The following is a 23,253-nucleotide window of genomic DNA, read 5'->3' as shown; positions in this document are numbered from 1 at the left end:
TAGAACTTTGGGTCTCCAAAATTGACCTGAGGTTCATTTCTGATCCAATCTCTTTTCTTGGAAAAGCTGAAGCCATGATTTGAGCTAATTTTATGGCTTCTGAACTCTCGTAATTGTAAAATCCATCAATAAAGTTTTACCACCTTAAGCAGCTTCTATCAAAAGTAAAATCAATCATGTCCATTAGGGTAAAAACATGATACTAAAGGAACATGCAACCATATAATGCAGACATCATCAATCATTTAAACTATCAGAAAATTTTCTAGTGCTTAAATTCATTAATCTGATCATTTGAACCATGCACATTTTCAGACAAGGGGAAAAACTATTCACAGTTTGAAATCCCAAAATTCTGGGAGATTAGATTCATTTATGGCAAAAAACAAGCAAACAGTAATTGTCAGAAAGGTTTTATAATTTGAATACCTTATAATTTTGTATCACCAAAAGGAGACAACACATTATTCAGGATGAAGACATTAATTCCAGCACTCTCACACTAAATTTCTTTTACATCGTAAGAGAGAATCCATCAGTAAGAACCTTCTATTCACAGCACCAAAGAACAATCAGTCTCGGTAAACAGAGCTCCAAATACAGATTTTGATTAACAGCCAAAGTATGCAAATCTGTAAATTGTATCGCAGATAGGTGGAAGAATAAATCAATAAAGGTCTGGGGAGTATTTCAAGAGAAGCGTATGTATGGATAATTATTATGGAGAGCTGCATCTAAAGTCACTCTTTCTTTTTTTCGGACAACTATTTAAGTATAGACTGACTGACACTAACACTGAAAAGAAACCCAGAACTTTCCCCAAACTAGACTGTAGGCAGATTATAGATAATGGCAATAACTCGCCTAAATGACACAAATTCTCTACTATCCTTAATCTTTACCACTCTTTGCTAGTTATGCTCTGAAACAAAAGCCACACACAGTCTAATGTGCAACCTTACAAAAGATGATCTAAACCAAAAATTAAACTCCACACAAAGTGAAGGAGAAACTTTTAGCAATGCTTTTTTTGTAATGAAAGCACAGTATTGAGAAAGATCAACTGCAAGTCTTGCTTAAAAAAGATGATTTCCCAGAATCAGAAAAAGGAACATACCAAAGAAAAATCTTATACAGATCAAAGATTAACTGCTGTTTTGTTTGCTTCACAAAACTCAGAACATCTTCTTTGTCTATTAACAAAGAATACCTAGGCCACAAATCTTAATATGATGAAAATCAACACACAAATTTTTACATTGTCACTCATCTCCCTGTTAGGCAACTTCTAAGTGCAATCTACATTCTTCTTCTATTTCTGAAACTGCAGTGTAACTCTGAACCTGAAGATTGGAAATTTGAGTTACTGCCATGTGAGTACAGACCTAATATCAAAATAATGTAATTACCAAATTCCTCCAGGACAAAGACTCCTCGCACAGTATTGCACTTTTTAATGTGATTCAGCTCTATGAAAACCTACAAAAACAGGAGAAAAATAACACAAAATTAGTAACTTTTTAAAAAATAAAAACAATAAAACCCAAAATTAAACAAAAACATCACCATAGCAGATACAACCTGAAGTGTTGTAGCATACACTACCAGTTCATTTACAGTTTAATATATAAATAAAGGGTGAAATAAATATTCAAAAGACAAACTTGCCACAATGCTAGAAATCAACAAATAACTTAAAAGTGCTAAGAAGCGAAGACAGCAGAAGATGAAGTACCTTCCGCTCCTTGCAGGAGGAGAAAGCATGGAAGAGAAACGAAGGAGTTAGTAACTCTGACATATCCAACAATGCTACCCCTTCAGGCACTCAAATGAGTTATTGCAAAAAAAAGAATACCAACACACCTGAAATACAACAGAAGAGGGGGACGAGAAAAAAGCCAGCTCCCAAATTTGACATCATTTGTAGCCTCTGATCCATCCCAGTTTCTGCCCCTCCATGCATCCTCCTCCGGCACAGAGGGCAGGTTATAGACACTACACCTCCCACCCTGACACTGGCCCTCCTGACCTATCCAGTAATCAAATTTAATCCAATGAGAAATTACTAATCTCCCTCCTCCCTGACAGCCTTGCACCATTTAAGATTTTACTGCTGTTTATGATATTTAACCTGCTTACTTGCTCTTGAAACTGTCTCCTTTAAAAGTCAGCATCAGTGTTCTGCTTTAAGCAGCATGGGAGCATTTGGGCCCTTCTCTATCATACGCTCACTTCACAAATGGCCACTGTCAGCTGGGCAGTCACTTAGAAAACAAACCTGCTTTTAACTCATTTTTTTTTTTTACAAACATGAACCCCAAAAGAAAAAAAAAAAAAAGGAACTACAGAACTAAGTTTTCCAGCTTAGAACCTAAACAACAAGATTGCATGAATAAACAAGTTCTGAGCATATTAAGTTTGTTCAATATCCAATATGTTTCACAATATAAAACAGTCCCTTCTCGTATGCACAGTTCCAAAAGGATCAGCAAATACACAGACAAAAGAAACTGTAGAAAGTGCCATAAAGAATCAAATCCACACATCAGATTCTAATACATTTGCTTTTTCAAGGCAACAGAAACACCAAGACTAACATTGCACTAACACTCAGAGTGAGTCTATTTCCAGTACCTTAAAGACGCACTTACGGGACTATATTACAACAGCCTGGACTGACACTTTCAGTTCCTACATGCTTATGAAGCCATAACTTTAGGACCTCATTAAAAAAGTTACTAGATACACTACGTTGTCTTGGGAAAAAAGGAAAGGAAATCGCTGCAACATTTCTGAATCCAATAGTAACAAAACACATGTAGCCCTAGATGATATACTACCCAGGAAAAGCAAAGGAAGTCAACACCAGAAAGCTCACCAGAAACCTTTTTTTTTCTTTAAGGAACAGGCTTATTTGTATCAATAGAAGTCAGTAAACGTGATCATCACCATGTATTTGAGACAAGTCAGGTTGATTTTCAAGTTATTTTTACTACCAGAGAACTAACAAATACTCCAAGGATGTTTTCTGATCAGTATCAAAAACTAAACTTCTGATGTACCTAAACAGAAAATCTGAAGCTTGCCTTCTATTTATACTGACACACTCAAGGAAAGGAGAACTAATCCTATTTTTTTTTTCCTTTTGTCAGTTTTCACCCTTGTCTTTATCAGTTCAGTCGGTCAAAAACATTTTTTGAGGGATGGCAATAAAGAAAACCAGACATAACAAAACACTTTCTTTATTGTACTTGGTTTACTCTTTCTGTAATATTTTCTGTGAAGATGTTTTTGCTAGTAATCAAAATTCAAAAATTAAATAGAAAGGCTCAGGTGAAACACTGGCTGTTTTGTTTGGTAACAGTAAAGTTGGATGAAAGACTTGACTGCCCCAGATTGTCATAATGTGAGCATAACATTAGGGAGTGCGGCATAAGGAGTTATGGGCCATATCAGAATTTATTTTATTTGTCAAAATTATATTAAGTTACCAATTTTCAGAAGACATATCAGTTGACAGGCAATTTGTCACTACTTTAAGGGACAGAGATGCTCTTCTCTCAGTCAGAAAACAAAAAAGCGTGTAAATGAAATAAGAGTTACTCACCCTGGGGAAAATGGTTCTTCAAGACAGAGCATTCAGTGTGGATCCTACTGTAAGTGGGCATATGCCTGCTACATATTAAACTTCCATTTATTTTTGACACAGACAAATTCTTAACTGGGACAGTTACCCAATATTATAATTTGTAGATTTAAACTTGTTATTTTGTGAATAGCCTGCCAATGTCACAGGTACACCTGATTCCTCCTTATTACAGAAGGACTTCCTCTGACTTGCTAGGCACAGATAGACTTCAACATTTTTTTCTTCTTAAACTTATGTGCACTGGCAGTATGGTGAGACAATTTGTGAATGCTAAAGACAGCTATCATGCGTCAGTAATAGGTTGGCCCACCATGCATCTAAGACATTTCCAGAGGAATTCATATGAAGCAGTGCTAATGTACACAAGCTACAGATCAAGAGACTTAAAAAAAGTTTCATGAAATCCAGCACCATTCTAACACTGAAACTAATTGTATTATTTCTATGACTTCCAACCAAGCGGAGCAACAGAAAACCCTTCTTTTTCCAAGCTGTCTTGCCAAAAAAGAGTACTTGGAAAGAAGGCTAAAAACAGGGCCTGGATATGGAGTAAAGAAAGGAAGACAGAGTTGTGTCTGATGAGGTCCTGTAGCCATTGGTTGGTCAGTTTCAACAGTTTTCAACAAAGAGAAATAGCTATAGGTTCCTGGTTTTAATCACATATGTCCATATTCTGAAACTAACTGCCTTAGGGAGCAATCCATTTCATTTAAATGAAAAATGAAAAGGACAGTTTATCTAAAACAGCAGACTTTTTATTAAATCAATCTGATTGATGAGTATTAGAATAAGAATGCAAGCATCCTTTAGCTCCAAAGATGATTGAATTGAAAAGGATATTTCTGTATGGTGCAACTAGTAAGAGTACTTTACATAAATGCTACAGTTGTGTATTCTTTACAGACCCTCAACTGGCAGACTTTTGATGTCTACCTAGACACTCCATTTTGATACGGAGGAAAACCAGGATGCATCTTACATACTCAATTCCCTTGCCAGTTGACAATATAAATCTAATAGGCTCAGGAGTTCAACGTATTCAATATCCATCCTAAATAATGGGAACTCATCTGGCCGCAGCCTCATTGGAAAGTGGAGGAAGAGACGGCATAATTTTACAGGTGGGGAAGACAGCTGGCATATTTCATGGGTCTCATCTGTCCATTTGCACAGACCATCCTTCAGAAAAGATGTACTGATTTTCATCACTGACAGCAAATTAGAACAACATTCACTATCAGAAAGGACATGATAAAGCTAATACTCTAGGAGTGCTGCTGGTAACACAGGACTCATTGACTGTAATGCTAAATTCAACCATTAATGGTCCCTTCAGTCCCATAGTAAGAATCAGCACTAGGTTTCCCTAAGGTTTCATTCCAATCTTTCAGTAAAAAAAAAAAAAAAAAAGTCATAGAGGTAGGCTGTTTCATCACAGAGCAGGTTTGAAATACTACAACAGTAGGTCAGCTGTAGTCCAAGTTCTACCCTGGTAATAAGAAGATACTTTAAGGAGGTTCACAACACTCCAGTCCTTATACTGGCATATATGAACATGACGATGCCGTGATCTTGAGAGAAGTATTAAATAAAGATTCTGAGAAGCACGTGCACTTCCAGTGGGATCTACACTGATGTTTACTCAAAGAAGAACAAAGCTTGTGTGGAGAGAAAAGTCTAGTCAAGAGGAAAGGAAAGGAAAAAAAAACACTCCACAGAGGACTGACAGAAGCTTTTGTTACTTACACACACACACGCACTCTTTTTCTCCTAAAAGAGGATTCTATTGTCTAGCACAGCATGCATTTAATATCATATGCAAAACAAAAAAACACAAAGCAAAATAAAAAACAAGGATCAAAGGAAGCAACAGAAACAACATCCACAAAAATGAAGAAATGGCAATTCTAGTTGTGTTTCCTCTATGCCTACAAAATCTGCTCTTTGGAGGGAAAAAAGAACCAATAATTCATTCTTATTTTTGTGAATTACAGCAACAGCCACTTTCTCATTCTATTTTCATACTAAATTCTACAGATTCCTCATTTTTTAAAACGAGACAGACTTCATATAACATAGGTCACCTTTTCCATCTGCAATATTCAAACACTATCTCTAAGGCTGACAGTTTATGCCACCAGGATATGTTCACGATGTGATGCATTATGGCAGTTTAGATTACCAGTGATCAATTTTTCTCTCCCTTGATATCCCACTACCATTTGCTTTGTGCTTACACAATTCTGACCACCAGAAACAGGAAGCTGAAACCTGTATCAATTTTTTTTTTCCCAGTTCATTACAGTTCTCCTGAGGATCTCATTTCAGTGTGTTTTTATATATATGTAAAAATGTGCATGTGTGCTTTTGTGTAAATATACACGTGCACTTTTTACTCCCATCAACTCCCATCACACTATCCCCTGTTCTTGCTGATACCCTGGCAAGAGGAAACACAGATGCAGGTGTGCTGCAAAAAGCTTCATGCTCACATAGTCATCTTATCTATTTCCCTCATACCTGACTGTGCATAAATTTCAGGTTAATTCCTTCCAGTGTGACCTGCAGAAGACCTCCTTCACCAGTTTTCATATCCTGCACAGGAAACTCACCACCCAACTCAGGGCCTGTGATATGTTAAGAAAGAAAAAGAAACAAACAAACACACACACACACACAACAGAGAGAGGGTGGGATGGGAAAAGGGGAAGAAAAGAAGAAACAGAAAGCAGTCAGCCAAGTCATGATATATTCAAATATTTTCAAGTTCTGATTTTACTGGTAGTTACTCCACTTTAAATACGACACTATACAGGTGTTTTGCTTTTGCTTGGATCTAGAGTGAGATACATGGGGGCAAGCTAATGATAACATTATGTGCTGTGTACATACAGTTGGATGTACAAAGCTATTCTCAAATTTCCAACTAAAGGCCCTTATGTTTAAAGAAATTAATAACAAAGCCTGGATGACTGCAGATTAAACAACAAATATTCCCAACAAGTAAGATCTTGTACCTGGTTTAATGCTTTGCTGTCTTGCTGCTGCTCGCTCCATGCTGTCTTTTACACAGTAGTATAATTCCCGACACTAACATATAAAAAGAGTAAAACAATGTTATTTTCCCACATTACAAAGGAAGCGAATAGCAAGATTCTACAAAAAGAACAAGCCTCATGTGGTGCACAACAGCAAAACCCTGTAAAAATTCAACCACAGCTAATTACTATATTGCATTTATATTTTTTTCTTAAGTTGACAGGGAAACTACTTCACAGCTAAATTGCCCAAGCTATAGTGAATAGTTCATGCCATGGCACATGCTCATGAAAAATATAACCAAGTTGACTCATTTTCCTAGTGCAGAAAAAGCTTAAAAACAGTATCACAATCCCTCCCCTTTCTCTTCACATTCAGAAATCAATGTTACTGGTAATGCTCATATGAATTATCTATTCGTTATTTATGTCAATTTCCTTAAGCCACATTCTTCTATTTATCTACTTCCAACTCCCCTCTCTAATATCAAATGATAGTTAAGCCATAATCTCAGAGTAAAATTTAGGATAAATTTCTATCCAAGGCCCCAAATACATACAGTTAGCTTTCTGAGTAACTTCTGTAGTGTACCGATTTTGTCATTCTCTTTGTATTTACGCCTGCATTATGATTACCTGGTCCATGTAAAAATATTTTTTTGAAGCAGAAATCTAATTCCTTTGCCTCAAAAATAGTATCTTTTCAATATATCACTTGCAGTTGCAAATCTTTACCTCTTGCTTGCTGGTTATTGTTCAGGCGTTACTGGAGTTTAAGAGTTGCTTGATTTTTTGTAATAGGTTTAAAGCAATTTCTTTATATTTGCAAATAATTATAAGGCGAAGAAAATGGCCCTCAAATTAGTGGAGAAGGTAGACATGCATGAAATCAGCAAAATCATACATGGGCTAAGGAAAAAAAAATTCATCTATTTTATCAGTTTGGATTTTCCGTTAAAATCAACACAATTAAATCCATTACTAAGGTAAAGTATTATTTAGCTTTACCCCATGAATCTACCACAATATTTTGAATATCTTTGTAAGCTTCCATGCTCACTCAATATTTGGTAATTGAAGTGTTTTCCCTCATGGATCAGAATTCAGTCAGACACTAGACTCTGCATTCCTCAAAAAAAAAAAAATCAAGTAAAAGCTACCTTTTTTTTTTCTTTTTTTTTTTTAAATTACATCCTGCTGTACTATGGCCTCGAGGTAAATGATGAAGTATAATGCCAGCTTCAGGTATCAGTGCTGTTAAACAGCCATTGCAGTTTAATAATCAGTACCGGAGAGGGAATACAATTCTTTGATTAAAACATGGAATATGACATACCAATATATTTGTTCTGCACTGACTTATCTCATTATTAAATAAAATGTGTACCTTCTTTGTGTAGAACTTGTTCAGTTGTGTCTCCTGACCATTCCTCCGCCAGAGGCACAGAACTTTTGTTTTGGGACAGTAAGTCATGTTTATGAGTTTCTCATACCACCAACGTTCATACACAGTTCCAATGTTGCTTCTCAGCACAATGCAATCATCACACACCTGGGAGCACAAGATGTTAGATGAGATTTCTAATACTATTTATTGAATGCTACTAGTTGCATTAATATTTGTTCTTGTCTCTACCTCCATGAAAAATATGTCTCCTGTTGTGTCTGTCCCAGCATGGACTACAAAAGTCTGCTTCTTGATGTGGCGGCTGCCGCTGGGTCTCACAGGGAGTTCCCGTCCATTCTAGATAAGAAAATATGCCATCATGAATGAACTTTGAAAACAATTTTCTTGAAAAATGTCCAGTAGGTGACACTAGAAGCATTTTCAACAAACAAAAGAAAAAAAAAAAAGTATTTTTAATACAGCTGATCAGAGGCAATTTTGTGCAAAGCCTTAGGCAAGATACTGCACTAAATTCAATTTCAAAAAAAGCGACTACGAGAGTTATCACAGCACAGAACAAACTTCAAGCTGCTAGTACCACACTCAGTATGAGCTAGTGTGTTGTTCAGGTGCCAATTACTGTAAATATTGCAGTAAAATGGTCTGCTTCTTCCTCCAATTAACTATAAGAGAATTTCACATCCTTTCTATGCAAAAAAAAAAAAGTTCCAGTTGTAGAAGTGCTCTGGAAAATTAGCTCTCAGAAGGCTTATCGTGCATCTGCTCTGGTGAAAGCTGTGTTCAAAGCTCTCTAGTTTTATTAACTTAACTGTTAGCCTATATTCTTAATGAGCAACACAGAATGCAAGGTTTACTCTGCATTGTAGCTGACAACATGAATAGTTTTGAATAAAAACTGATCCAGACAAACCTTACGACCTGGTGACCCATGGAAAACTAAACACTTGCTACAGTTTTAGTATGAACAAAGGTTCCCCTCAATAAAAGTGATATTAAGAAAACATCAGGGTTGCACAGATCTCTAGTACTGAAATCTCATGTTTATACATATTTATATCACAGTTTTGTTTGATTACTGCATATAAAATTATAAATAGGGTCATATAATCGTAGTCTTTATGCTGTACTTGTAAAGGCAGTTTTTAATAATCCAGTTTGGTTTTAATACTTTTATCTTAGTATCGCGGAGCGTTTACAGAAGAACTTTGAGGTATTTTTTTTCCCCTTCTACTGGAACTCCCACAGATATATCACTCACCACTGTATTACCTACCAGATTGGCAAGCTTGTCTAGAATATCATTTATTTGCTGGCTATGCACCAATCCAATATGTGATTTTCCCATTAGACGACGCACCTTTTTCCTAATATCATTCTTATTCACCTGGAAAGCACATATAAAGACAGTTACTTACTTTTCTCTAATCACAGGCAACTCCTCATGTCTCCCAAATTCAACGTATTTTGGTTTCCATTGCTAAGACTGCTCATTGCAGCTCAACCATGCTAGGTCCTCTTTAGCCCAGCAGTACCAACAGAAGTTGCATATGCCCAGCAACTGGGAAAAGTGGTGTAAGTGGTACTGTGCTAAGCAGATTTCCTGCCTACTCTTGCACAACAAAGCAGAAATTCCATTACCCCCCACTTCCAACTACTGATATTCCAAATACACTCAAATGCCATCTTAAAACTTACCTTCACATTCCATTTATATCAGGAAAAAATCAATATCTCCTTCCCCACCCGAAAATTTAGATAAAATAACTTCTTCCACTGGTTGGATATCAGACATTCTTATCTTTTCATTACTACAGAATGAGGTCTCACCTCATTTACACCACAAAAAGTTTTCAAACTATCACCTGCGTACACCTAGTCTAACTGTCAGGCTGTTGCACAAAACCGTTACAGGACTGTCCTGGTAACATGATGTACTCCAGGTGGTTCCAAACATGATAAAAATTTTAGAAGATTGATCTTCCAATGACTTTTGATGGAGAATTTGCATTATCTAAGAAGTAACACAAACTAAAAGAAAGATGTTATTAGTAGCCACCTACAGTATTAAGGTCCACTGAATGAGAAAAAAAAAGGTTGCTTAAAAGTCATTGCAAATTATATGTTGAGTTGCATATTGATGTGCATATTTGCAACCTGCCCATATCCTCCTTTCACCTCTGACTTCCCTAAGAAGATCTGGAATTTGCAGTTGTAAGGGAATCTGATTAGATGATGCTCTCTATCTAGAACTCATGCTCTTGAGTGCAAGAATGTCCACTTAAAGGTGCTGGTAGGGCTAAGAAGTTTCTATCTTAAATAGCAGTGTATATGCATACTTATATAGGACTACTTAAACTCAGACAATGAAACTCAAAGAATCTCCACGTTCTGAAATAATTTTTTCATTAAGATCAGATGTTTTGTATTATTATTTTTTACTATACTGTTCTGATCTCTGAAAAGAGATGTACGGTTTCAAAACAACACCAGCAAAACATACTGCTTAAATATGAGGAGTGATATATTAAAAAAAAGTTACCTTTATCATAAGCATATAAGCAATCATATTATGTAGCAGTGTAGCCAACAAGCGGTCCTCATCATCCTCCAAACGCTTTCGATCATGTTCTCCCAAGGAAAGATACCTGCAAGAAGAGCTAGATCTGAAGCAGGCTCACAGGCATTCTTCATCCAACTCACTACAGCACTGGCAGAGGACAGAACACTATTTGTAAAAAGTGCATGGCAAATAAATCCTCCAAAAACACTATGCCGAATGGGCATTTTCCACTGAATTGTTGTGATCACCTTAAACATTGCCATTAATTATTATCTAGTTCAAGTAACTAATACATACTCAGTGGTAAAGTTCTCAGTGGTCTACTGGACTTAACCATATTCTCTTTTCCACAACTGCAGCTTCATGACAACTGCTAGAAGAAGAACATACAACTCAAACAAGAGCTAGTCCCTTTAGAGCTTTACTTCTGCCTTGCAGCTGCATTTAACTCATGAAGGAAGTGTGCAGGTCCTCTCTTTTTCTACTAAGATAGATTTCAAACTGTTTATTTTTCCAAAAACTAGCACCCCGCACACTGGTATCTTTATTCCAGAATACTGTCATCTGTTCAAATAAATCCTTTGCTTTATTAGTGATCCAGCCTATTGCATCTATTCATAGTGTGATCATGATTACATGACCTATTTCCCTGGAAATGTCACCTCTCCATGAGCTTTAAGAGAAACAAGTCAAGCCTGAAGATAGTATTTCAGTAGCAGGAGATGCTGACCAGCACAGAGACAAAAGCCTCACTTTGGAATTGTCAGTGACAGTAACAAGGTTTACAAAGTGGCAATAGCATTTGCAACAGAACTTAAATTATATTCTTTTTACTGCTTAAGCCCCAGGTGAAATAATGAGGAGGAAAAAAGGTCTACCGAGAACTTTACCTGTCAATCATCTCCTGAGGTCCCTGGTCCATCCCCATTCCTTCTCTCTCTAACATTACAGCATCCAAAAAAGCATCTTCCCAGAACTGCATCTGGTCCCACAAAGTTGAGCGCTCTTTACCTGTGCAATGCATAGAAAAATTGGGCATTTATTCCAGTCAAATACTTTAAGATCAATTCTCTTTCCTTCCCAAACCTTGAAAATACTATAAGCCAACACACAAAAAAATCCATTATTAAAATAAAAAAGTAAACTTTAAATCACAAGCAATATCACAACTGAAAAAAAGTGTAAAGTAGAAGAAAAGACATCTCTCATTCTAATTCACAGCATAATTTTTTGAAAACCTTAAAGAACCTCTTATCCCTGTTCTTTAAGGAGAATGCTTTCTTCCATATATTGTTAACACTGCCTGAAAGCGACAAGAATATCTCACACAAACACAGATCACAGCAAACACACAGAAGTGGAAAGATGAGATTATTACTCATAGAGAAGGTTTCCATTGCAGCATCCTCTAACTGGTCCCAGACAGATCCTTTATCCCTACCTGCACCATTCCATGCAGGTAGGAACAGTAAAAGGAAAGGATGAAAAAACAGAGGAAGAGAGAGCTCTTGATTAACAGCAAGTCCAGATATACATTAAAAAAAAAAAAAAACATAAAAAGCCAATACACTGCTAATTTATGGACATGTTCAAAAGCCATGAGTTTAGTAGCCCTCTATTTGAAGACTTAAACTGAACGGTCTTTTGTAAAAGCTCAGCAATACATTTCAGCCTTATGTGCATAACTAAGATCCTTCTCCCCTTCTTCCAACAGTTTAAAGAACTAATTCTTATTCAAGAATAACAAGAGCCTGGGATAAGCTATATTTTATGCAAACTACTCCAGTCACCCATCTCTTATTCCATCTCCCCAGCAAATCCTTTGCTTTACTCTGAATGCCCTGATGCACCCTCCTATTTTATCAGCATGGACGAACAGAAGGTGGTTAAAATGGTCTCTGGTAATGCATAAATTCCAGTCTGACCCAGACGCGACTCCCCCTGAACTTCAGTCTAAATGATCCCCTCGCCCTCCCTCCCCGAAAATAGTTTACCCAAAAGTCCTTCATAGAGATAGACACGCTGGTTCCCATCCTCTGGAACTCTCCCTGGAGTACTGCCTTTGCTATCCTTCACGCTCTGCTTCAGGTTATGAGACTTTGCCTGAAAATGATACAAGAGGTGTCAGACAATTTAATTCTGCAACCTGCAGGGGTGTTTCTTGCAGTCCACTGCTGTACTTAACAGACAGAGTTTGCAAGTTGTATTTCGTAAACACTTCTCCCACAAATGTTGATAAAACAAAGAAATTACTCTGTTAAAAAAAAAAAAAAAAAGAAAAAAAGGGGAAATCTAAACAGAGAAAGCAAAACATCTTCCCTGATGAAAAACTGAAGCAAAACACAAAAAATACAATCCCAGACCAAAGGAAAGAACTGTTAAACCTCTTCTGTTATCTTCCACATTTCACACTTATTGCACTAAGTTTGCCCAAACTCTAACAGTAAATATTTCCCACTCTTCAGGAAATAGTGGAATACCACTATCGTTATACAGATAATGAGAAATGCAGGAAAAAATATGTAACCTTCTTGCATAAACACAGAAAATTAATATTCACAAGCAGAATAAGGTTACCTGAGTTTTATCTCCAATTCAGACTTCGCACATTTATCTTTCATTTGCCGTTCGTAAAGGATCGGTCAACTTACTGATGCTTAGTAAATGATTACATACCAGCTGGTCTGAAGAACTGTATGCTGGGACTATTAGCCAGCAGAAATGGCAATAATAAAGTTGCCCATTTATTTCTCTACCACCAGGTAAACTATGTTGCAATACCCAACATTCATCACAAATCACATACACATGGCTTCTTTGTTCTAAACCTGTTGCAGAGGTGTCTTAAATTCCATTTAGTTTCATTAATCAAGTGGAAAAATGAAGAAAACTGGAAGTGGTTTTTTTTTTGTTCTTTTTCAAAGTCTAAATCTTTATTAACTGACAAGACACCTACCTAAACAAACATAACATAGTTACATCTCACAAGTACATCTTCTAAGAGCAATTTCTTCTTGCTCTTAGAAGAAATCTGCAATGAAGCACAATGATTTTGCGTGTGGTTTAAAATTTGAATTAGATGCCCTGTAAAGGCTTTTGTAATTCAACCAGGATTATAAAATAACAAACACAGCCAGACCAATCTTTAGTCATTGTAAGTTGTTTTCTTTTTTGGCTGACAGCTTGACAACCAAACCAAGTATATAACTGTTTTCTTGGAAAGATCTATATTAGAGGTTATACCAATAGTCAAGGACTTTAAAAACAAAATGAGCTCACAGACTACTTGAATTTTACTACACACATCTTCCAGTTAGCAGAGGATATTTAAAAGTTATGACTACATTTCAGATAGTTTTAAAGTACTGTTTAAAAAACAAAAACAAAACAAAACAAAAAAACAGAAGAGCTGCTAAACCTATGATGATGGGTCATCATTTTCCTTGTATCAAAGAGCTGCTCCTAACAAGCAGGGGATCAGTTCCTTTTAGTTAAGTAAATTAAAACAGTATCATTTGAAGCTGTTTCGTTTCTGAAGGGGAATTAAATGACAGTTGGGTTGAGAGTAATATTGAATGAGGGTGGAATCAAATATTGCTAGAGCCTGTAACATGGTGTGAGAGGTGAACTGACTATTCTCAAAGAACCACATATTGCACAGGGTATGAAGAAAGGTACATGGATCCATACAAAACATAATTAATTCTTTAATATCTTGTTATTGTAAATCATTGTTGATTAACCCTTAGAACAGAATCAAAGAACCTCTTTCACACATTCACTAAAATGAACACGATTACTGTACAAAAATTAAAAGAAAAAGGAATGTATTCAGTGTCCTTACAAAAATAGAGCTAGTAGCAGAATTTGTCTCAATTTCACTGTCTGACACAGTGCCCCTGGATCCTGTCAGATTGCCACCATTTTCCATGCTCGGGCCATCACCAGCATTGCTGCTCAAGTCACTGTCGGCTCCTAATGTCTCTCCAGAGCTGTTACTAACCTGTGGAGAAAAATAAAGCTGTTATCTTCATCAGACAAGACACTGTGGAGAGAAAAGTTATAAAATGTTTCCTCTTAAGGCATAAAATAATAAGCTGTACAACCGAAGGCCACATTTGCCTTTTCTCTTTCAGTGATACTATTCTTGCACAAAATCCCAGTAAAAAATGAAGATACACTCAACACATCCTTCAGAAAAACCAAGAAACTGTTTAGTTTGGAAGCAACCTGTTAGGATTCTCTATAGTCCAGCCCCCTTGCTCAAGCAGGGTCAGCTAGTGTATGTTGTTGAGAACCATGTCCAAACAAGTTGTGAAAATTTCCACACACAGCAATTCTATATCCTCTTTGGACATGCTGTTCCAGTGTTTGACTGCCCTGAAAATAAAATAAATGTCTTCTTGTGTTCAGATGGAATTTTCTGTGCTTTGACTTTTGTGTTGATTGCTTCTTGTCCTGACAGCAGGTACTACTACTGAGAAGAGTCTGGCTCCCTTATCTTCATTTCCTCCTATATGGTATTTATACACATCAGTAAGATTCCCCCTGAGCCTCCTCTTCTCCAGGCTGAAGAGTCCCAATTCTCTCAGCTTGTCTGTGATATGGAAAATGGTGTCAAGGGCTTTACTGAAGTTGTAGTAAGCACATCCACTCCTCTCATACATCAAGCTAGTCTTCTCATTGTCTAAAGTTATCAACTTGGTTAAATGCGATTGCCCCTTTGTAAATCCACGTTGACTACTCCCAATCACTTTTGTCTTTCATGTATTTGGAAATGCTTTACAGGAGAATTTTCTCCATCAGCTTCTCTCTTTGCTCTCTTCCAGTCTTCAGGAACCTCTCTCAATCACCATAACTGCTCAGAGACAATCAAGTGTGGCCTTGCAGCAGTATCAGCCAGCCCCTTCAACACTCGTAGCTGCAACCCATTAGACCACATGGACTTATGCCAATCCAGTTTGTTGAAGTGCTCTCTAGCCTGGTCTTCCTCCACCAACAGTAAATCCTCCTTGCTCCAGACTTTTCCTCTGATCCCATGGGCCTGGAATTCCTGATGGTCAGTTTTACCAGTAAAGATTGAGGTAAAGAAGGCACTGAGTACCTCTACCTTTTTCATTTGTCACCAGTTCTCACATGCAATTCAACAGCAGACTCACATTTTCCCTAGTCTTCCTCTTCGCTGTTTATGTACTTGGAGGATCCTTTATTTTGGCCATTCACATTCCTTTCCAGATTCAATGTCAGCTCTCTCTTGGCTTTCCTAACTCTACCCCTGCCAGATGGTACAGCAAGTGTACAGTACAGCTGATAGCTGTACTGGAAGCAAGCAGACATTTTCATATGGTTCAAACATTTAAAGGTTTTTGATTTTTTTTCCAGAGGTTTTTTCTTGCTTTTAATGCATCAAACCAACTGCATTTTTTGCTCTCAGGCTACATTCCTTTATAGAGGGTTTATACACAACTAAGCCATATTTATAAAAGGATTGCAAGCCACTAGTTCCACAAATACACCAATACGTAGGAATATGTACCAGCAACAAGCATCATATATGATGAATACAATCTGCTAATAAAATGGTATGTATATTCTGGCAGACACACATGCTTGCCACACAGTCAGAGGCTCTGGAGAGAGAACACATCATAGGCACACTATTATGGATGTGAGATAAAATGCAGTCATACTGTACACAAAATATAGGCATGAAATGCCCTACCCCGCTTTACCAGGAAATGAATTACATCAAGTTTTCACTTTGGACATATCCTACCACTGTGCTAACTTCAGAATCCTGGCTGGTACTTCGGACCATAACTGCTGGTCCTCCACTGGGAAGAGAGTCGAAATCACTCTTCTGCAATCAAACATACAGAGGACAGGAAGCAAAGTCACATCAGTTTAGTTTTTATCATCATGAGAACCCCACTTCCCATTCCCTTGGGATCTTAAATCACATGCCTTATACTTCATTGGTTCATGAAGCCAACCAAATAAATACTACTGACTGCAAGTCAGAAAGGCCTTGGGGTCCTACAACTGAGGAGCTAGCAAAGACCAGTACTCTAAAGGAAGCGGGGGGGGGAAGGGGAGGGAATTACTGGATGAGTCTATTAAATATTCTCAAAATCTAGAAGTTTTCCCACAGTTAAGCAGCCAATAGAAGAATCTTCCATCTTACCACATAAATAAAGCAAGTGTAGGAGCAACTAACCTGAGAACCTGAGGCCAAACTGAGGCCACTGTCTGCACTGATCTGGGACTTTTTCTCATCTGTTTCTCCCAAATCAAAATGTTTCACACCTTCTGGCCCTGAACAAAGGGAAAAATAAACCATTATTGTATCAAGAAAAAGAGTACATCAGAAGGCAGATGACAGACTGAAAGCAGGAACAGTACCAAGAAAACAAACTTGCTTTCTTGTTCCTTGTTTTTTATTCCTTGGTACTGTAAACAACAAGGCCAGCAGGACACATCTGCCATTCTTCAAATGTTAGTTTGAATTTCAAGTATTCAAAAGGCATAGCCCAACAGTGACTATCACTAAACAGTACCTTTGTTAGCCATTCAATAGAGAAAAGAGGACAGACAAAGGTCAAGTAAGCTTCCAGTTACAGTAACACATGCAGAGCAGTTGCCATTCAACTCTAGGAAGCCACTTCCTTTATTCCTGGTAAAAATAAGGGATACCTAATTGCTTGGAGTTATTATCCTTTTTAAAACAGCTAATTTGCTCAACGTCTTAGAGTGTGTTTGTTGGACTGAGGTTGCCCACAGCAACTATCTCGTTAGTAATCAGGCAACACTCTACAAGAACATAGTGATAATCGGTGTTACACTAGTAAGAGTATCAAGGAAGAAGCTTGTATGATGTTGTACTTCGTAACGTTTGCCAATTATATAACAAATGGCTCTCCAGAGTTGGCAATCACACAGGTCAGTAGTGAGAGAAGGAAACAGCAAGCCTTAAGTCATGCATTTGTTAACCTGCTCAATTTAAAAGAAAAGAAAAAAAAAGAGAGAAAAAACTTTATGTTCAACTTCCCATGCAGTTCTAGAATCATATCATCTATTGTCCTCTGATGGGATGGCAGAAGGAAAAGAGAATGATGGACAGGTAGAGCCTGAAAAGCAATTTGGATAAGCACTGCATGAAGTAAGTAATGAGGCAGGAAAAGAATGCGTTATAGACTGTACACAGATAATCACTACTCTCAGAAAGGGGAAGAGACTGAATGCAACACTTCTGCCATATCCATATCTGCCAACTATTCAGTAACAGGAAGACATGATCCGCAGCTGGAATAGTTGTATTAGATACCTGTGACTCTATCCAGTATCTCTAAGCAAACAATGCCACAATCTCTTATAACCACTAATCACAACAACCTGGGAATTATGAACATGTTTGTATTATATGTAATATTAGAGAGGGCAAGACAGCGAAAAGGAAAGAAAAAGGGAAGGGAGGCGAGAGAGGGGAGAGAGAGAGAGAGAAGGATAATATACAAAGATTTGTGGGAGTGAGCTTGAGATGGTATGTAAACTCATGAATAGCAAAGCCATAGGCGGGCTGTGCAGACCATACTAGCTTCCTACTCAACCACAAATTTTCCATGTGAAATGTTTTACAGAAAGTAAATTCCTCATTTATTATAGTAGTCTGCCTATAGAACCATATGCCCTAGTTACTGTAAGTCAAATTGTCAGACTAATGTCAAAGTATAAACAAAGTTATGAAAACTAAAAATATCCTTTATAAAATTTGTAATCTTATTTTCCACTGAAATATATATTGTTCACTTCTAACAGCCACTTTCTCTAGTCCTGAATAATGCTGCAGCAAAAACTTTTGTATTTCATTAGTACAGCAAGAATACTAAACTTCAGTTGCGCACTTTAAGCAATTTAAAGAGTTCCCTGTCCCAGCACAATTCAGATATATTTCTAGCAGTTTGATTTTTAACGCAAGTGAAGCTGACTGATACAGTTTAGGTGTTTGACAATTGTGAGCAATAATGGTAACTGAGTTTAAGAAGTACAATAACCACAATCAGATTGTTGTAAGTGTCACTTTACAGGCACTTAGGAACCTCCCCTCCCCTTGTTTATAGAGTTGTACATCCATTAGACGTTTTAAAAAAAATTCCTCCAATGCAGGCACCTAACTGAAAGTTTGGGAGAGTAGGTGCGTGCACGTGCTGTGTGTCTGTCACACACTCTCCCACCTCAGCAGAAAGCAACTCAGATCTTAAATGCAGTTTGCTGTACTGCAGAGGTACCCCCACTTGCTTCAGATGCTCCATGCACTTAACTGAAGTATTTAAACGGGGAGCCTGAAAGTAAGGTACCAAATCCAGGCCTAGCCAGAGTGGCAGGAATTATCACCTGTTCATCTTAGCTGTTAGTTCTCCCCAAACTTCAGTCTGTAAAAGGGGCATTGGGTCTGCAAAGTAGAAATTACACTCATGGTTAGGAAACACCTACTACATCATGGTTATTATAAACGACCTGTTGTCCTTATATCATATGTCCCTATTTATAACAGTGATAACCAAATCAGAAAAACCTGGTACTACAACCGCAGATAACACATACGCATATTTCAACAGATGTTAAGACTTGTGTCAATTTAGACTTCTGTTTAGACTCTGCAAACAGGCTCAGATCATTTCACTCCTCCCTTAATATGGGGTATAAAGAACAAAATCTGGTTGATTCCTTATCATGAGGCTCTCTCTGACAGCCTTCACTAAATACAATTTTTCACATCCACCTTCTCTCTCCCCCTCTGAAGTGCTTTTTGTTGCACACTGACTGTGGTCAGAAACTGTTCATGGTTGAATGCCAGGTAACAACATTTGCCATCCCAAGACTTGAAAGAACATAGACTTTTTCATTCCAGTAACATTCAACCTATATATTCATGTCAAAAACTTGTTAAGCAAAAGTGGTCTTTAACTTGTAAGAAAGGAGATGGAACACCTTAAAACTCTATCTATCTATATCTGATATGGTGACGATGCAGAATATCTGCTTCTCCTTCTTTGTAGAAGGTAACATTCAGGGGAAGAAAAAAACAAAGAAAGAAATAAAAAAGACGAGAGACATTTGAACACAATTTCCCCAGGGCAAACTGATCTGTTTGGACTCCTCTATAAAACAGGATTTCCTGATAAACCTTTGTTATTATGGGCATAAAAACTTATGTGCCATAGATGCGAGCTCACTCTGCACCTGGGGAGTTGGCAGTTATGGGGAGGCTGGGAAAATCAGTTTTCTATGTTTTATCATTTCCTTACTCGTTTTTTCCAAAGATTTTTGCTTTTTCACTTCCTGGTGCTTGTTCCACAATTCTACCCAAGATGCATTGAAAGCAGGAGAGAAAGAGAAAGAGTCAGCGGCTAGTCAGACAGGTGAAAATGGGGAAAAAAATGAAGCAAAAAACCCACCCCCTTCATATAAAAAAAAAATAGAAATTTATGACAACTACTGAGTGAAGAGTTAGTTAACACACTTTAGAAGAAATCAAAGTTAGGATTTGAGCACTGTATCATCTCTCATTTACAGAATTCACGTTAGAGACGACTTCATACAGTTAACCAACTAAGCAAAAAACGGCTATTACGAACACATACAATGTAATTCATCACCGTTCCTGAAACAGGCCTTTAAGACTGTCAGATATTTCATCCTCCAAAATATGTGCATCACAATAGCTCTGATTAACATAAATGTTTTCATGTTTCTAGTTTGTATCATTGAAAGGAAAGGCACAAAAATAGCAGCAGCAATTATAAAATAACCTAAACTGTAGGTTAACACAATATTTAACCAAAATAATCTTTTGAAAATTATCACAAGGTTTACAAGTTACTTTTGACCTAATGGTATTCTCAATAAATGCTTAGCTCCGCCTTATCAACTAGTCCCTACACACAAAAAAATGAACTTCTTTTCAACCATTTGTTCCTATCAAGGTATGAAGAAGGGAAAAGAGAGAAGAAAAGCCTACTCTGGTCACGACACTCCAAGCTAGGGGATTCTGTAAGAAGATAAAATGCAGAGAAAAAGGAAAAGAAGTATCTGGAGTCTGTATGCACTTTCTTCATTTGAAGCTTAGCCCTGAGAAGAATTATTGATGAGACACTTGCACATTTCTAGCATTCTCACTTCTCAACCCTCAGAAATGCACTTAGCTTTTCTGCTCAGTAATGCCAGTCATTCCAAGTGCTGGCCCGCTGGTGAAAGGAAACATTACAAGCCAACATGCTGAACTAAGTCTCAATGCAGGGGACTGTCCCCTCTCACTTGTATGGTTAAAACTGAGAATGCTACAGAGACAGATATGCCAAGAAAAGTATCTAAGGCAAAAGAAAAGAAAAAGCAGCATCATGATCTTCTATTGCTTTTCAAGGAAAATTCCTGAGGAACTAAAGGGCCGCTGAAAGTGTGTCAGGAACCCAACCCATCCTACAGATGGCAGAAATTAAAGACAGGCTCTAAAAAAAAAAAATCTGTTAAGCAAAGTATCTACTAAAAATAATAAAAAATGGACTGTTTTACAGCTGTGGAGAAAGGCTCCAAACTATTATCATTAAATGTATCAGGAGCAAGAAAAGTTTAGCAAGGGAGAAGAACTAGAAAGATGGCTGTTGGTCAACTGATTTCTAAATCTGCTTCATGATTTATGGATATTCCTTCAACTTTCATAAGCACATGGATTAAAAAGATAAAACTGCCTACGGATCCAAACAGTGTGTGGTCAGATAGGCCTGCAGGATGCTGACATATAACAATCTATTCAGAAGTCGTACCAAATCAATTTGTCAAAAGGCTCTTGAATTCTCAGCCTATATGGTTCTATACTAAAAACCAGCAGGCTGAAAGTTACAATACCTGTCATTAAATGACTTTTAGTTGATGTGCCTGTTAATTGATCATTACAGTTACTCAAGTTTAATCTATGCCATAGGAACATTTGAGAGTCTATAGTATTTCCTAGCACATTAAAAACAGCCTAGATTTTACTCTCATCTTCTCTGTAAAAGAGGAAAAGAACAATCTGGACAGCAGGTCCAGAAAGGATTTGATGCAAACAACGTAGGTAGTGCAATCTTTTCTGTTTCAAAAAACTGTCAATATAAAGTGATCTGCAAGCATTAAACAATTATTTAAAAAGTAGTAATGGAGACTTCAGTAAATACTGAAATTTTCATCAAGATTTACTACAACTATGCAGTAAAACCAAACAAACAACTGACATAAGGTGGGAAACTATTAGCTATCAATTTTAAGGCCACCAGTATCCAAATAAAAAGGTCAACAGAACATTAATAGCCAAGGACCCTAGAAGACCTTGGAAGCAAGCAAATAACTGATGAGCTTTTTGGAAAGAAAGGAACAGAAGCATTGTCTTCACAACAAATTTCCCAGCTAAGCAATAAAAAAAAAAATATCTGTCACTGTTGTCACTGTTCACCTTGGAAATAAGAATATTGCATACAAACAGCCTTTCCTGTTATAAGGAAGTATCTTACATACTTCAGATATCCCAGAGATCCAGTTTAATTACCACATTAATACATACTGCATGCATGGCTATTGCAGACAACGTTGTACAAGATTTTACTCCCTCATGTTGATTACTTACATTGTTATTTCCTCTTTCAGACTTGGTCAAAAGGGTAGCAGCCCAATTTGTATTTTGTCCATAGAACACCAACAAGTTCACTGAGATTTTTATTTACATATCTGCAACCTGAGGCTGTAAGTACCTTCCAAATTTCATTGAATCAATGAATTGCTTAGGTTGGAAGGGACCTCTGGAGATCATCTAGCTGAACCTCCCCACTCAAAGCAGGTTTCATATGAGCAGGCTGCTCAGGACCACATCCCAGTCAGGTTTTGAATATCTACGCAGACAGAGAACCCACAACCTCTCTGGGCAACCTGTTCCAATGTCATCTCATCTTCACTTAAAAAAAAAAAAAACAAACATTTTTTCCTCAAGTTTAAATCGAGTTTCTTAAAAATACTTTGTTATTTCAGCAACATGTAAATGTTTACCAAATGCTTCTTCCCTAAAGAAGTTAGTCTGACATAGGAAAGCCTGCATTTCACTCCAGAAGGAATTCAGTCTAGCCATGACTAACTCTGCTCCTGAATATCCAAAGCATTATCTTATATGAAAGCTTCCAAAAACAAACAAAAAGTGTAACAGCCAAGCAACTTTAAATGATCTTCCTGCAACACAAGAAGAATTCCCTTTACTTCCAGATCCCAAGAGTCAGATGAACGAGGACACTAAGGCATTGTTATAAAAACAAAGATTGACTTGCATACCATTTCATGGTTCTTGGTGACAGAATAAACCAGTTAGACAAGAAGGCTTCAGAAAAAATAGGAGTCTTTTGAACTTTGACCAGATTTGGTGAAACCATATCTTTCTTGTAACTTAGTTCAACAGAAGACAAGTGGAAATCATCAGAGCATCAGGACCACCATAAAGAGCTAACCTGTCGCCTGTTCCTGAAGACTGAATTGCTTAAGGCTAATATTCTAGCAACAGCAGTTAGCAGAACATACTAAGTAC

General features: G+C 37.2%; 1 protein-coding gene across 40 annotated transcripts in view; it reads right to left on the bottom strand.

Annotated features, from left to right (window-relative positions):
• Positions 1-23,253, bottom strand: part of MADD (MAP kinase activating death domain) — a 67,052-nt gene that overhangs the window by 5,833 nt on the left and 37,966 nt on the right. For 16 of the 40 annotated variants that reach the window (XM_066998026.1, XM_066998028.1, XM_066998038.1 and 13 more), the window contains 14 exons: positions 19,961-20,014; positions 16,873-16,970; positions 16,432-16,515; positions 14,500-14,658; positions 12,650-12,758; positions 12,034-12,096; positions 11,546-11,666; positions 10,635-10,740; positions 9,369-9,479; positions 8,324-8,431; positions 8,075-8,239; positions 6,667-6,739; positions 6,170-6,276; positions 1,410-1,479 (listed from right to left, as the gene is read on the bottom strand). In XM_066998026.1, the coding sequence (XP_066854127.1) occupies positions 1,410-1,479; positions 6,170-6,276; positions 6,667-6,739; positions 8,075-8,239; positions 8,324-8,431; positions 9,369-9,479; positions 10,635-10,740; positions 11,546-11,666; positions 12,034-12,096; positions 12,650-12,758; positions 14,500-14,658; positions 16,432-16,515; positions 16,873-16,970; positions 19,961-20,014 (1,428 nt within the window). The remainder of the gene's footprint in view (positions 1-1,409; positions 1,480-6,169; positions 6,277-6,666; positions 6,740-8,074; positions 8,240-8,323; positions 8,432-9,368; positions 9,480-10,634; positions 10,741-11,545; positions 11,667-12,033; positions 12,097-12,649; positions 12,759-14,499; positions 14,659-16,431; positions 16,516-16,872; positions 16,971-19,960; positions 20,015-23,253) is intronic. The other 24 variants (XM_066998041.1, XM_066998043.1, XM_066998045.1 and 21 more) reach the window with 7 other exon arrangements.

Source organism: Anser cygnoides, chromosome 5, assembly GCF_040182565.1.
Source record: "Anser cygnoides isolate HZ-2024a breed goose chromosome 5, Taihu_goose_T2T_genome, whole genome shotgun sequence".
Lineage (NCBI taxonomy): Eukaryota > Metazoa > Chordata > Aves > Anseriformes > Anatidae > Anser > Anser cygnoides.
The sequence above is the reverse complement of the archived record's forward strand: the minus strand, read 5'-3'. Positions and strand labels throughout refer to the sequence as shown.